General features: G+C 37.5%; 1 protein-coding gene across 2 annotated transcripts in view; it reads right to left on the minus strand.

Moving 5' to 3' along the window:
- Window positions 1-9,269: 9,269 nt before the first annotated feature.
- LOC135212782 (melanopsin-like) overlaps window positions 9,270-15,401 on the minus strand; it is a 230,267-nt gene continuing 224,135 nt past the window's right edge. For both annotated transcript variants that reach the window (XM_064246563.1, XM_064246558.1), the window contains exon 10: window positions 9,270-10,127. In XM_064246563.1, the coding sequence (XP_064102633.1) occupies window positions 9,553-10,127 (575 nt within the window). In that variant the 3' untranslated portion in view covers window positions 9,270-9,552. The remainder of the gene's footprint in view (window positions 10,128-15,401) is intronic.

Consider the following 15,401-nt stretch of genomic DNA (forward strand, 5'->3'; position numbering starts at 1 on the left):
AATTATAACTGCCATGCACTATATTATATTATGTTCCATTTGTGACAATGTTTTCAGAAGGAAGCAGCAAGGAGTAATCATAAATAGAGTATAAACTATTGTAATATGTACTATACCCTAACAAGGTTAGAGTGAATACTGGTAGGTAAATCAGAAGAATCTGAGGCAAGTTTTTTCATCTACGATAAGTGCAGAATCTTTTAACTGTTATTTTGTAATGTAGGAAGTTGCAAGGGTGTTCAGAAATCTTGGCCCTTGGAAGTTACTTCATAGGAATTTTATGCAGATGAAAACGTTAATAGCAGTATTAACAGAAGGGATCGTGGAATGGAAAAGAGATATATGACATGGCAAATCAGTGTAAGCAAAACCCCAAGGTTATGGTGGCAAAATCAAGATTATGGAAAACGGAAAGGAAGTGAGCATTAAGAGGAGATAAAGAAAGTGGTTACATTTTGTTTCCAGTAAGTTGTAAAAGTAAAGGCAATGTAGTGTATCAAATGTAATAGAAAGACTGTCTTGGTGGATTAGTTAAAATTTTTCTGCCATTTCATCAGACCAAACACCTATCATATCAAATTCTGTGTTCAGTCAGTGTAACAAATAGCTACAGATCTTTACAATAAAAAATGGTTGAAATATGAGAGGCTGTTACTGAGAAGACAATAAAAGTGTCAACAGCCTGTAAAATGTAAAGAATATTGCTGGATTAAAGTTAAATAAGTGCTCATGAAACAAAAAGCTTGATATGTGAGAGGACCTGTGGGTCCGCATACAGAAGAGACTTGGGGGACTTGCAAAAACAGTGCAAGATGGAAGGTGTTCAACTACAGAATTTTGAGATCATGGCTGATGGGGTTTGGGAAGCTTGTACTACTGTCATTTGGTAATTAACAGAAGGAGCCGTCCAGAGGTCAGAAAATAGATGTAGATTGCTCATGCTTATGATGAGAAAAATTCACGGAGAGACGCCCCCAATGAGGTTAAGATTCTGGAAGGAATTCTGGCAAAAACTGCACAAGATGGAAAGGTGGAGAAACATGTCTGCTGTCTCTTTGGGGGACAATATGAGATAAACAGTTAACACCATTATTTGATTTGAATTTGCTGGTTGGTAGCTTGAATTGTTAACTTAATTTGTTAATTTTTTAGGATGAGGGAAAATGGTCCTAAAAAATATGGCATATGAATGAGAATCACTGAAGACGGGAGCTGATATGGGCCTTTTCGCACACTGACAATAGCTGGGAGATTTTTTAATATGTAAGTGGTTTAAAAGCAAGATGGTGGAGGAAATCAACAAAGAATGGTTGGTTGCTTTGAAAGATTATGATGAAGTGCATTGAAGTACAACTAGGTATAGAAGTCAGATGAGATCTGATATAATTTGTGTATAACCATTCCCATTTCTGTCAATGTAAATTGGCTTAATAGGGATTGCACATTGACTTGTTTTTCTAGAGATGAATAGTACATTCCACTTAAAGAAACTGACAGGGGAGTCCAGGCTTTATCTTAAAAGTTACATCATTAGGTTAGGATTTATTTGAAATGAAAAATAAGATACTGCATTTTCATGGATTAACCTCATTTTTGGTGAGGAGAGAGGTAACATGGATTAATTTATAAGAGTTGAAATTATTATTACTATTATTGTTATAATTTTCCCCATCCCTAACTCTTCCAGACTTGGGAAATATGCCGGCGGGCAGCGCCCTACGTGCCACCGTCGGGAGGAGTGAAGTCTCTTGAGTGGTGTTAAGGCTGGGTCTCTCCTTCCCGATGTGTAGGGCCTCTAAGAGGCGGAGGCGACGGTGGTCTGCTGCCTTATCGATAATACCAATATTAGGAATAATGTCCTTCCGAGTTATCCTGGTATTGTGGACGTTTTTTGCATGATTATGGATGGCGCCTTCCTGAGCGTGGCAGGATATCCTCTTGGAAAATCGCATCGTTGTCATACCAATGTAGCGCCGGGCATTCCCGGACAGGGCATTACTATTATTGTTATAATTTTTGTTGGTCTATCACAGTCAACCAATTCGACTGTGTGGTTTTTATAATGTGGTGCTATGGGTTGCATCCTGTCTCCTTAGGAGTCCATCACATTTCTTACTATGTGCTCTGTTTCTAGTAGCACATTTCTGCATGAGTCCTGGAACTGCTTCAGCATCTAGTTTTTCCAGGTTCCTTTTTAGAGGGCTCTTGGGTTCATGGCTCTTGTTCCTATGATTATGGGTACCTACAATTTCCATTGGTATATCCAATATCCTTCTTATTTCTATTTTCAGGTCACGATAGTAAATTGCAAGAAAACATGACAGCTCAGCTTAGCGTTATTTGATACTAGCGTACGGATTGCTTAAATTCTGCACATTTTTGCATGATGAATAAACGCATGCACGAACTAGCGTCAAATGAAAGTTAAGATATCCTCGTCAGTTCTTAGTGATGTAGTGGTTTTGATTTTTAACCTGTTGTTTACAATCCCCAACCACCCCCAAACCCCCGCAAAAAAAAAAAAAAAAAAAAAAAAAAAAGCAATTTATGGATTTTATGACCTATAAGTATCCGTTTACGGTGTGACTCGCCGAGGCAATATGTCACAATGAAATCTTGACCGTCACTGGCCAATAGCCTTTGTCTTATTCTTTGTTTCGGGGAGTTGTAGGAACAAGAGCCATGCTAGCATAAGGCCAGCATAGTCCATAATACACGCCCTATTCATTTCTAAGGTTGTTAGCTGTTACCAAATGATGAGTGCGATTTCGCAAGATAACAAATTTCGGAATCTCTACGGGAATCGGGAGCGTCTCGTTTTTTTTTTCCTAAGGTTTGTGGAATTATTTCACATAACCAGTCTCCGCACCAAAATAGATATTTCTCCCTATTCCGAACAAAAAATAAGTAGTCCGATATTGGATGATACATACTCTTTTCATAATAAAGTATGTACGTACATATTTGATATAATTTTAGTTTTGCGCATAGAACACTAGCAACACCGATAAAGTTGACAAATGTCAAAGTACCATAAAAAAATTTTTTCAAATAAGATCTGTGATGAAAAATATTTTACCCATTTCTGAAAATTCACAAGTATAGTAGTTCCATTGTAAAAAAAAAAAAAAAAAAAAAATGAATGTCGTTAACTGCAAAGTAAGACATCGGCAAGCCAGTTGATTAGTGACAAGTCTCCGAATAACAGTGGGCAGCTCCTGTAAAGTGTTTTTGTAAAGCTTTACCTCTGTCGTCGGCTTTTATCGTAAAGTGGGATCATCGTTGCAAGATATTATTCAGATTTTTCCAGATCTTTCAAGGTAGCAAACAAAGCCATTTGTTTGTGATCATTATTACTTGAAAATCACCAGACTTATAATAGACCTATACTTGATTATTATGCTCTGAGTTGGGTAATTTGTTTTTGATATCTAATTATTCAGATTTTTATCAATGCCTGGCAAAGTCAGAGATACGGCTTTTGTTTGAGATCATCGCCAGTGTGAAAATCAGTATGTTTGTTTATATGCAGTAGTATTACTACCTACGACCATTCCACGATGTATGTTAAAATGAGCCTAGATAACAATTAGTGACAATGTTGTAGCCACAAAATATATTTGTAGGCGAAAACAGAAGGGTACACTAATTGAAAACATGAGTAGGCCTAGACAGAATTTACATGCTAAATACATGAATAGGCCCATATAGAATTTACTTTTTTTAACAAAAGTAATAAACCTATATAAAATTTTACTTTTTTGGATACATGAAGAAGCCCAGTGCTATGCAGAATTTACATTTTTTGAACTACAAGAATAGGTCTATACAGAATTTACCCTTTTTGAATACATGATTATAGGCCTATACATAATTTCTTTTAGATGCAGAATAGTTGGACTCATGCACGAGGTCACATCAAGGGCCCCATGAGGGGGCGAATCCCTCTTTCAGGGCCATTTCAGGTTAGGGTCGATCCTTAGGATAGCTGCTTAGGTTTAGATGCATCTCTTTGATCGGCTTGTAAGCAGGCTATGGCTTGCGGACATGAGCTTTGCGTAAGCAGCTTGACTATAACAGCGGCCTGAAGTAAACGTTTTATAAGATTCACGGTAAGATTCAACATTCCCGTCTCTATCCACCCGGCTTCCGTAGGGGACAGTGCTGCTGCCAGTGCAGCAAACGCGGTGCACTGTAGACATTACTTACGGCCTTTGCAGGGTCCCTTCGGCCCCCAGCAGCAACCCCTTTCATCTCTTTTACTTGTATCTCCGTTCATATTTTCTTCCATCTTGGTATCCTAACATTTGTTTCACAGTGCGGCTGCGATGTTCACCAAACCTTTACTATACTCTCAGCTCTTGGCCTCTGGCCTGAATTTTTTTATTTCGGTTTGTTCCATTCTACCAGCCCAACAGTAAAAAAGGATCGATTAGGAAAATGGTTACACAAAAATGCAAGCTGGAGCGAATTGAAAAGGAAAGCTCGTGAGCAGTGTCGCAATTTCATCATCAACAATGATAATCATATGTTTAACCTAGCCTAATATAGGATGCTTCCAGACCCCTACACCCCCTCCCACTTATTTGTTGCTAAAACGTGAAAAAGTTAGATGTAGGTACTGTTGTCAAGTTAGCGTAATTTACACTAGGACTAGAGTACTGACTTAGAATAAAGCACAGTAAACAAAAGGCTGTAGCGTATAACGCAAAATCTAGAATATATTCATCATGCCCAGCAAAATTTGTAAGTCATGCCCCTTGGCTGTAAATTTTTTTTTTTTTTTTTTTTTTTTTTTTTTTTATTATGATAAATGATATTTAATAAGTTTACCATATAATTCTTACTTATTCCAGTTAGATTTGTGGCCAACTTGTTAATGTTTCTTTGTTAAATTGGAATAAGTTACTGGCTGATTCATATAAGGCTCAAGTCGACTGCAGTATGAAACCATAAATATTTATATGATAATTTATAGTGTGACTTATTGTTTGATAGATTTATGCTGATCATTCAAGATTTATCAATCCTTTCGGATCATTCAAGATTTATTCATCCTTCCTATTCAAGTTTTTTGAATCCTTAGTTTGCCAAGTTATATTTTTCATGCCTATGAAATTTAGTCATGTAATCAACGTTTTCATAAATGCGATTTGGCCTGGTTCATGAGTAAAATCACGTGCATGAAATTTCTCAACGTTTCTCTTGAATCTTAAGAATTACTTCAGTAGCGTCTGTAGACGGTTTGCACATTTGTATTATGTAAACCAGGACCTTTCGTCTTCTGCCCTTTACTTGAAATGGTAGTTTCTTTAGGACGTTTTTTTTTTTTTTTCTTTTTTTTTTTTTTTTTTTTTTTTTTTTTGTGAATTCAACTACAAATGTATATGTTGGCTATTAGGATGAGTCTTTCTATTATGTTTTGTGTGTGCTCGTCTTTTTAACAGCTGTGATGATGGGGCTGGACCCCTAAACATCGCTTAATAAAGCTTTGTGAAATTACCACAAGCGTTTCCCTTGCTTCCATATATTATATATATATATATATATATATATATATATATATATATATATATATATATATATCTGGGAATAACTGGCACTCAAAAGGAATTATAATTAGTAAGTGCCTCAGCGTCCAAGGCGCAGCAAAATCACTTAGTTATAATTCCCTTTGAGGGTAAGTTTTATGAGGTATAGAGAAGTCGATATTAATGATTATAGCTTTGTGTATATACTGTATATACATATATATATATATATATATATATATATATATATATATATATATAAATATATATATATATTATATATATATATATATATATATATTTATATATATATATATATATATATATATATATATATATATGTATGTATATATTATATATATATATAATTATATGTTATGTATATATAGATAGATACAGATAGTTTATGACCACCTGGTTTGGGTTATGTTATCTCAAATTGTCAAAATCACGTCGTGCCACTTTCCGTTTGTTTCAGAGATATGAGAGCTCGTGTTATAATGTTTATTCCATCAGTAACCACAGCTTTCCTTAAATTTAGCTCGTGAGCACAGAGATTTATTTGGCTTCTTTTAGGGCACTTATGTTAGCCCCATTGATAATGTTGTTTTCGTTTATGATATCAGACACATTCTGTTTAGGTTGAATGATGAGTACTTGACCATTAAAATTGACTCTTAAGGGCCCAATACACTGAACGATTGTCGTTATCGACACACACTTTTCAGACATTTCAGTCTGAACAAAGTTTTTGTCTCAGGAAGACATGGCATCATCTGTAGAAGAGACGTGCGCGATAGCGTTATATCCCAGACACACACGTGGAACGCTCTGTGTATGACAGACATTAGTCGCAAGCCAGCAACTTGGTCGTGACAGATTCCCGCCGAGATCGTTCAGACCACGAAACCCTGCCCACTTTTGCATTCAGACAGGGCCATACACAATATTTTTGCGAACGATACAGACAGTCGTTCAGTGTACGGGGACCTTTACACATTTTGTGTTTATAAAGGTTTTAGCGTCCCCCTCGATTCTCCATTTCAAAGACTTCACGACTACGCTTTAAAACTTGCATTTTTGGTACTTTATGAAGGATTACAGATAAACATCTCGGCAAATTTAGAGCGCTAGAACACTTGGGACTGGTTTATAAACTTGATAATCACACTTTTACAACCTCCTGGAAAAGGGCTTGTATTTTATATAATTTCAGCTTGTTGAAATTAAAATCATATAATTATTGATTTATGGAAAACGAGGAATCAATGATTCATCATCAGGAACAATTTACAGTTTCCTATAATTTTCTAATAGGGAATACTGGTCCAGGGATGATTTAAATTTCTGATAGGTTAATACTCATTGGTTATTTTATCCTGGCAGGGTTATCCTCTGTTAGTCTATGATGAGGATACTTGTGAATTACCTATAAATTCCACTCTCCTCCGTTGGCTTAGTCTATATCTCTTACTCGAAGTTGACTATTTGACCTAAGCTTATCCCATTCTCTTGCTTCTCAAGCTCACTTGCTTAAAATTCATCCTAGGATTTTTATGGTATATATCTCGCTGTGGCATTAGTTTAAACGCTGCACCCCTTTCGTCAGTGTAAATCATCATGGTATCATTATAACAAAGTAATAGTCAGAGTCTGGACAGCTAGTTAGTTAGAAGAGAATGGAAATAGATAAATAAAAAGTAGAATATAGAAGAAAGTAACGCAGTTGGCGCGGAAGGGATGGATGATGAGCAGTATCATCTACGGTTTGTAAGGTAACACAATCAACGTTACCGATCACAAGATTCTTCAGAATTAAACAAAAATATAATTTCAACATCGTTTATTATTTACTTATCTTTAACATTGCACAACATTCATATTTAGGACACAAAAACAGGTACAGAAAATAATTTATGGTACTATAAAATACACTTTGATATATCTTTCAGTGCAGCACTAATTTATTTTTGATTTTTTAATTTTGGTTTTATTTTTCTATCAAAATAAATAATCATATTTTCTTAAGACATACTCTGGCACCTAACACTACAGTGTCACTAAATGAAAAGTTAGATTCCGAAATCTACTATAGAAAGGGAGCTGCCTCATTTCCATTTAGCCTACAGACTTTTTTTTTTCTTTGAAGAGTTCTGGATTGTTTGATATGAAGCCTGTTCTCTGAAGTGGCCTTTGTGGTTTATCACAAAAATCTTGAAAACCAGTGGGCCAGGTGTCGCACTGTTTGGTAGAATCACCCCAGGATGCTGATTATTATGTATAAATATATAATAAAAGCCATATTCCATGACACTATTTGTAGTTTGTCACTATGCCGCAAAATTTACACGGACTGGTAAGTTTGATTATTTATTCATTTTTTGTGTTGTATAGGTATTCTCTTTCACAGGCTTCCACGGAAGTCGTGTTGATTTTCATGAGCAGGCTTTCATGTACTGTACATGCGAAATGTTAGTCTTTTCTTGCTTACGTCACCACTAGGGCACCTCATTGCACCTTAGAATTTGTGCTCCGGTAACTTCTGACCATCAGTTCCTGATCTGCTTAAATTGTTCGTGTAACTGAATAGTTTTTTTTTTGTTTTCACTGTAGAATCACCGTTTTTTCTTTGATGCTCTATCACATCATTTTCATTTGACCGTGGAGCTTATCGGTTTCCTTACGTTGAAAATGGACTATCGATTGTTCCTTTCTGTTTATATTTTTTAAGACGGAGGTGATTTGCAGTTTTATTGAGCAACTCTTAGGGACATATTAGGCTGATTGGTTGGTCACATGTAAATAGGTAGTGGTGTAATGTAAGTGAAAGCATTACTAAAACTCTTGACCATTTTGAATTCCAGTGATGTAAAAGTAATCATTGTTTTCCCAAACCATAAGATTGCCCCTGGCTTCTGTATAAAACTTTAGAGCAGGGCCCCCTCAGTCACACCTGGGTTTCTCGATTCCCTAGCTAAGCTCGGGAAGAGCCTCATTTTGTAGAACAGTGGCCTCTACACTCCCAAGGAAACCACGAGAAGAGGCCCCTTGTACCAACCCAGGATCCTTGAGATCCTTCTAGAATCCCTTAAGGAGAGCCTATAGTAATGATTTTGATTTTGTTTAATATTAGGAGAAGACAACCAAGCCTACTCCTATATCCTGTAGATTCATAGGAGTCGCTGGATCCTTTCCACTAGCTGTTCCGTTACCACATAGAAACTGAGGCGGAATTTGGAGCCAGCTCCAAATTCACTGTGCCAAGTGAACCAAAATGGCTTGTTGAATAGATCTTGTTTCATAGAAAAATCACAGAATGCAGCTGTGTCACATGTCTTGTTCTAATATCAGAGCAATCCTGCATGTTTACCTGAAGGAGCCTTGTGTCCCCTGCCTGGCAGAAGGGCTATTTTCTGGTGCTTCTCAGGGAAGCCCGAAGTCCTATGTACCACAGCATGGATCTCTTCTAGGGCCTAGCCGTGGAACCCTAAAACCTAGCGCTTTCTGCTGAAGCTGGGAGGGACAGGGGATTGGTAAAGTGAAGTTGTGATTGTAGTACATCATTGAAATTTGAAGGGGCTAAGAAAATCCTCTATGAAAGAATTCTTTTCAGTGTTATGAAATTGAGATGGTGTGGATCACTTAGAACTCAGTAATATACTGTGTTATATATATATATATATATATATATATATATATATATATATATATATGTATGTATGTATGTATATGATGTATGTATGTATGTATGTATGTATGTATGTATGTATGTATATAGAGTTCATTTTATTTCACTCTATATAAAAATTTCGTTGGGTAATGTTTGTAGTCTGTACGCATAGTTTACAAAGGCGGATCTTCTAGAAGTACATAATACAGTAACCAGACAGTCATGTGCAATACAGTTTCAGATTACACTTAACTCACTTTATCTAATGGTTCTACCAACACATTGAGATACATTGATGTTTACATCAAACAGATTATACTTTCTATGACTGACACCTTTTATTTTATTTTTTTATTTAGGTCTTTTACTGGGGAACTTTTTATTGTCCCTAAAACCATACAATGAGAACGAACGATGGGGCATCGGCAGGTCACAGTTTGTTGTATTCCCGAATTTCGAGGAAGGCCTGGCCTCAGGCGTTCCAGTTGGAGATATGGAAAAAGACACTGATCTTCTGCATTGGTACCTCAGAGGCCCAAGGTCACAACCACTATTGGTGAGTCTCCTCCTTGGGGTATAACTGAGGCCTAAGTCATCATTTGATAGCAACCTGGAAGTCGAGAGGGGCGTCTCGGAAACTCTTCTGGAGCATTCGTTCTTGAATATATCCCTTTGCCTGGGATTTAGGATCGACATGTGAGAACACCCACTGCTCCTTCGGGAGCAGCTACTGATGGAGACCTTTTTCGAGACGGAATAAAAAGGCAAGTCGTCCTCAGCTTCTCTGGGTATCAGAAAGGTCAGCGGGGTAGAGGGAGTGTCCATATGGCCACTGGTTAAGCAAGTTGAATTGGAATCTTTTCTCTCCATGTTGATGATGTTGAGGGAATTCTCTCGTGTTCTGTCTTTCGACTTTTTGGCGCTACCTGGAAAGATATGTCAAAGTTAGTACTGTATTTGATGTGATGACAGTAGGGAGCTATTTATCGTAAAAACAAAATTTTGCGTGCTGAAAAGAATTCATTAATAGTGATCTATATTTGAAAGGGAAATTCATCAATAGTTATTAAAGTTTTCTTCATGTGTGTTGGTTGTTTCACTAATATTCTATGCGTATTGATAAAATATATTTTAACGCCCTAGTCTGTATTCACAGTTAGAAGTTGTCTAATCTCTTTGAATACTGAATATTAAGAAATAATTTTTATATAATTAGAAAGCGACCGTGGTATCTATAGAAGCTGCAGGAGAGGATTTGGCATTCGCATTTGAACTGTTAACAGAAATGAGCTTTACATTATAGTCTTTTGCATTAAAAGGTCCATATTCAAGGTTATTATTTAGTTATTATTTATTATTTAGTTATTTAGTTTATAAAGAATTTCGTGATGTCTTTGTGTATGAGGAGACAGGACAGAATTACTTAAGCTCAAGCAAGCTGCCAAGAAGCGCTTAGCAGAACCCATCACGCAGAGTAGTTGCAAAAAAAAAAAAAAAAAGAAAAAAAAAATCGTGGTCGTCGTTCAGACTTCAGCAATGTGAGGACAAGACTTTCACGCTTTCTTTTACAGCTGTTAAACCAAGCTGAGCTATAGGCGAGTTGACAAAAGCAGCCTAAACGTTACCTTTCAATGTTTTCCAGATTGTCACAGTTAGCCCTTATTGCATCTTAGAATATAGATATGTCCTGGTTTTCATTACAGCTGTTAAACCATGCTGAGCTAAGGAGGAGAGATGCTGTAAGCAGTTAATGTAATTGTTAGCCTTTTGCTCACCTTAAAATCTAAAGATTGATATCCTCAGTATGTTTTAAAAAGGAACAAATGTCAAATAAAGGCGAATGCTTAAACTGAAACACAAGACAGGAACAGTTGTATTAGTTATGTGTGTGGCGTTGTAAAATATACTGTTCTGTTGGTGTCGGTGGTCCTGGTAGTTGTGACACCAGATAACTCAAGAGTCATTCAATTTCTCATGAGCAAAGGGAAAACAGGCTTGTTAGTTTTGTAGTAGGCCTTTGTTTTCCGAAGTGTAAACATGAAGACAAAAGTTGAGAAATTTTGTGACATTGCAGAAGGGATCAGTATGAAGTTGAAGTTGGCGTTAGCATAACTGTGTTTTATCGGGTATTTTAATGCCATACCTACATGAATAGGTCAGTTAAAGGATGAATTGGCAAGTTATTAATCTCATATGACATTATGATATACAAGGTGTCCATAAAGTCCCAGTACCATTACAAGAATGGTACTGGGATTTTATGGACACCCATATATGTGTGTGTGTGTATATATATATATATATATATATATATATATATATATATATATATATATGTGTGTGTGTGTGTGTGTGTGTGTGTGTGTGTGTGTGTGTGTGTGTGTGTGTGAGTGATCTTGGTAGAAAATTAAAGATTAAAAGTAAGACTCCAAGAAACGAGTCAGTACATAATCCTCGCAATTCATAAGAAGTGAAAATTTACAAAGACACACGACTGAAGAGAGATCTGCGGGACCTTCTAAGAAACTTCACGAGACTCAGCTTTTGTGAGAAGTCTGAAGGGCCTTGGTAAAAAAATCGTTGCGCTGGATGGGATTAAACAATCTGAGTGCGCTTGAATATTCACCACAGGCAGCTGCAGTGTGATGTTCACTTGTTCAGCTGTTGCCATCCACCCATACTCTCCCTTTTGGTGAGCAACACCAGTTTCTCTGATAGGGTTTCCATTGGCGGCTTTTTGTCAGTCATATCAACCAACTGTTGATGTGTGGCCACATTATTTGGAGAGTTGTCGTTGGACCACTGTTGCTAATATTAAGGGGCCTTGCATGCCTCTTATGATCATTTCAACTTGTAAACCACACTGGATAGGACTAGAGACTCCCTTGGGACAGTGCTGTTCTTCATTACGAGGGCAGACATTGAGCTGGGCGGCTGACGACTCGGTTAATGGCATAACAGAGAATAAATGGAACAATGAAGTGGTCATTTTTGTCTTTTACATCACAACTTCAACATAGAAAATAGGAGGACGTATAGGAGGCTAGAGAGGTATCTCCTTAAAGTAGTAGATACATGCGATTTGTGTATCAATTTACAACAGGACTGTTGTACAAAGTGAGGAAAATGAAACAATCTAAAGGAGCTTAAAAGCGAGGATTAGCATAGTGAGTCCCTGAGGTGCTGATGAAAAGGCAGTACCTCCGAACTGCTTTGAATTAAGAACACACTCACAGGTAGTTATATATATATATATATATATATATATATATATATATATATATATATATATATATATATATATATATATACACACATAAATTATTAGTACTAGGCAACTCTTGTGTGGTGAGGATGCTCAATCTATACCCCTTCCCCAACCTGATTGTGAATCACTGCTGTCAACTACCTATCAGGTGCTTAATTCACTGTTTACATCAACAGATACTCAGTGGTATTTAACATAACAAAGTTTATGGTGGATCTAGTAAAAAAACAAGAATGAGTCACACGAAAAAGTGTATGGAGACATTAGTCTATTTCTTGTATCCGAGTTTAAACGTGTAGGAACTGAAATTCTTTCTAACGTACAATGATCTCTTCACCTGGTCATAATGTAACCTTTTTACTCTCTCTCTTTCTCCCTCTTTCCAGAGCATCGGCCATTGTTGTAACTTGGTCCGCGTAGCTTGACGTAAGCGTATTCCATTTGCAAATTACTCCGTTTCAGTTGTTAGGGTAATTGTTACGCTTTAACACTGAGAAGAAGCCATTCACCGTGGTATATCACTATTGCAACTTCATGCGTATATACGGGATGTATTTTCAGTCAGGTTCATATTTCATTTTGGGATATCCATAGGGCCGTTAAGTTTCAGAGGGTTGACTGGTGTGATAACGGAGGTTTTATGAAATGATGGACGAAAGGTTTTGTCATCATTATTGAAGTTTGAGATATGATATCTTTGATGTTTAGAGTAGCGCATTATGTAATCATGTGTTTGATGTTTTGAGTATCACACGAGATAATCATGTATTTATTTCGATTAGCGCACGAGATAGTTATGTCTGACGTTTTGAGTAGTGCATGAGAGAATTCTGTCTCAGATGTTTTGAGACGCTTACTAAACGTCGAGTTCAAATTTCTTTGTGTGTCTGTGAAGTTTGAGGCGTGGATTTATTTTACACAGTAAATAGAGTTTAAGTGGAAGGAAATAGCAGACTGTGGCAAATAACCAACAAAGATATATTTGAAATGGCCAGAAAGTTATGAAAAATGTTACTTGTAGTCTCCATCTGCTACAGTTTGAGGGTCAATGGGATATTGACAGGTGTACTTCTTTAGGACTTGAAGCCTTTTGCTGTATAAACTTGCTCTTAATCGTTCTGTTGGGTTGTAGGATCTCGCTTTTGTTGGTTGGGCAAAGTCTCCCCCTCCCCCCCAAAAAAAAAGAAAAAGAAAAAAAAACTTACTTTATCCCTTTAAACACGTTACCATTGAACACATTTGTTTTTGTGGCAAGGCATGTACGGGGACAAAGTTGGCTTAATCTGACCCTCCCAACACCACCTGAGATCTCATCCCCGAAGGGGTGCACTGTAAGCATACAAAAGGGTGTTTGCAACGTCCCTTCTGTCCCTCGCTGCATCTACTTTTCAGCCTTTTTGCTTTACCTCCAATCCCGCCTTGTTTCTTCAACTTTGTTGTCCAACACCTCTATCTGTTACTTCTGAGTGCAACTGTGGGGGTTTTCTCCCGGTTCCACCTGTAGATCCTTGTGTACTTCATCTGTTTTTTCTCGATCTCGCTGTCCAGTGACTCCAGTCACCCAACTCGCTCTTTTCACTGTCTTGAGCTCCGAATGTCCACAGTATTTGGCTTGAAGCTCAAATTTCATAAATCAGATCAAATCAGATCAGATTAACCTTAGATCCCACAAACCATCACCTTCTATCACTGTACACTAAGGTCTGTGCTAGTTTCAATTTTTTTTTTTTAGACACTAACGGTCATTCAGCCGGTTAATGGTTCTCTGAGTAGTTCCAAGTTTGCAGCGCAATGTAACTCCTCATATGCTGAGTATGGAAATGAAGGCTAAAAGTCGCAATGACATTACTCTCCTAATATACGAAAGATTTAAATAAAGGCTTAGAGAGCACCTGGTCCATTGTCATTATAATGTGAGTGATAATAAGATCTTAGCAGGCACTTTAAACTTTCATGCAAATCGTTTAATATTTTTGTACTACACTACCATTGTGGCCAATACTTTTCAATAACGATAGCAGTGTAAACAGTAGTTTACTGATATTTGTGCACATCTGAAAATCATCTACACCGGGTCAATGATAGTCAATGATTAGACCCGGCGAGAGTTCTGTCATCGAACGGAGTAATCAAAACATCTTGTTCGAAGTTCCAATCACGCCTTTTCAGTATATTTCAATTCCGCGTGGAAAAGGCAAACGTCGGGAAAAGTCATTCCATGTCGTGTTTATTTTGCTACTGCTTTTCCCGGAACTGCATCGATTTTCTGATTGGTTTCTCCTCGTCTGGTCTGCGGTACGGTTTCGCTTTACCCTGTTTAGATAATGTTGATCGCCCGTTCACCTGTTCATTTGTATTGATGTTTATTCGTCAAATAATGATGACAGAACTGGGGATGAAAGTTTTAGGCTCATAAATAAAGTAGTACAAGTGTGCCACTGTTGACTTGATGAATTAACCTAGTTATGTGGCAGTTAGTCGATTGTTTTTATATATGTAGTGACCTCAGCTAAAAAGCGCCTCAGTGGCGTGATCGGTATGTTATTGGCCTGCCACCCCTGTGGCCGCGAGTTCGATTCTCGGGCATTCCATTGAGCGGTCAGAGATGTGTATTTCTGATGATAGAAGTTCGCTCTCGACGTGGTTCGGAAGTCACGTAATTTTAAGGTGGGTACACACGTGCGAACCGAACCTTGTATTGTAACCGATTCTTGTAACAAAAACGCAAGTGTGGACGGTTCCTCGAACCCGAACCCCGAACCCGCGAGGTTCGAGGCTCGGTTCGCCCTCCGTCCCGCCAATTGTCGGTTTTTGGGCTCCGAATCAAAGGGAGGTCTCTTTGAACGTTACGCCATGTGTGGACGGGACCTGTATTACACGCGTAACAACAGAGGTTGCTGAACTTGTTAACACCGACTATGAACAAGACCGT

Source organism: Macrobrachium nipponense, chromosome 19 (genome assembly GCF_015104395.2).
Source record: "Macrobrachium nipponense isolate FS-2020 chromosome 19, ASM1510439v2, whole genome shotgun sequence".
NCBI lineage: Eukaryota > Metazoa > Arthropoda > Malacostraca > Decapoda > Palaemonidae > Macrobrachium > Macrobrachium nipponense.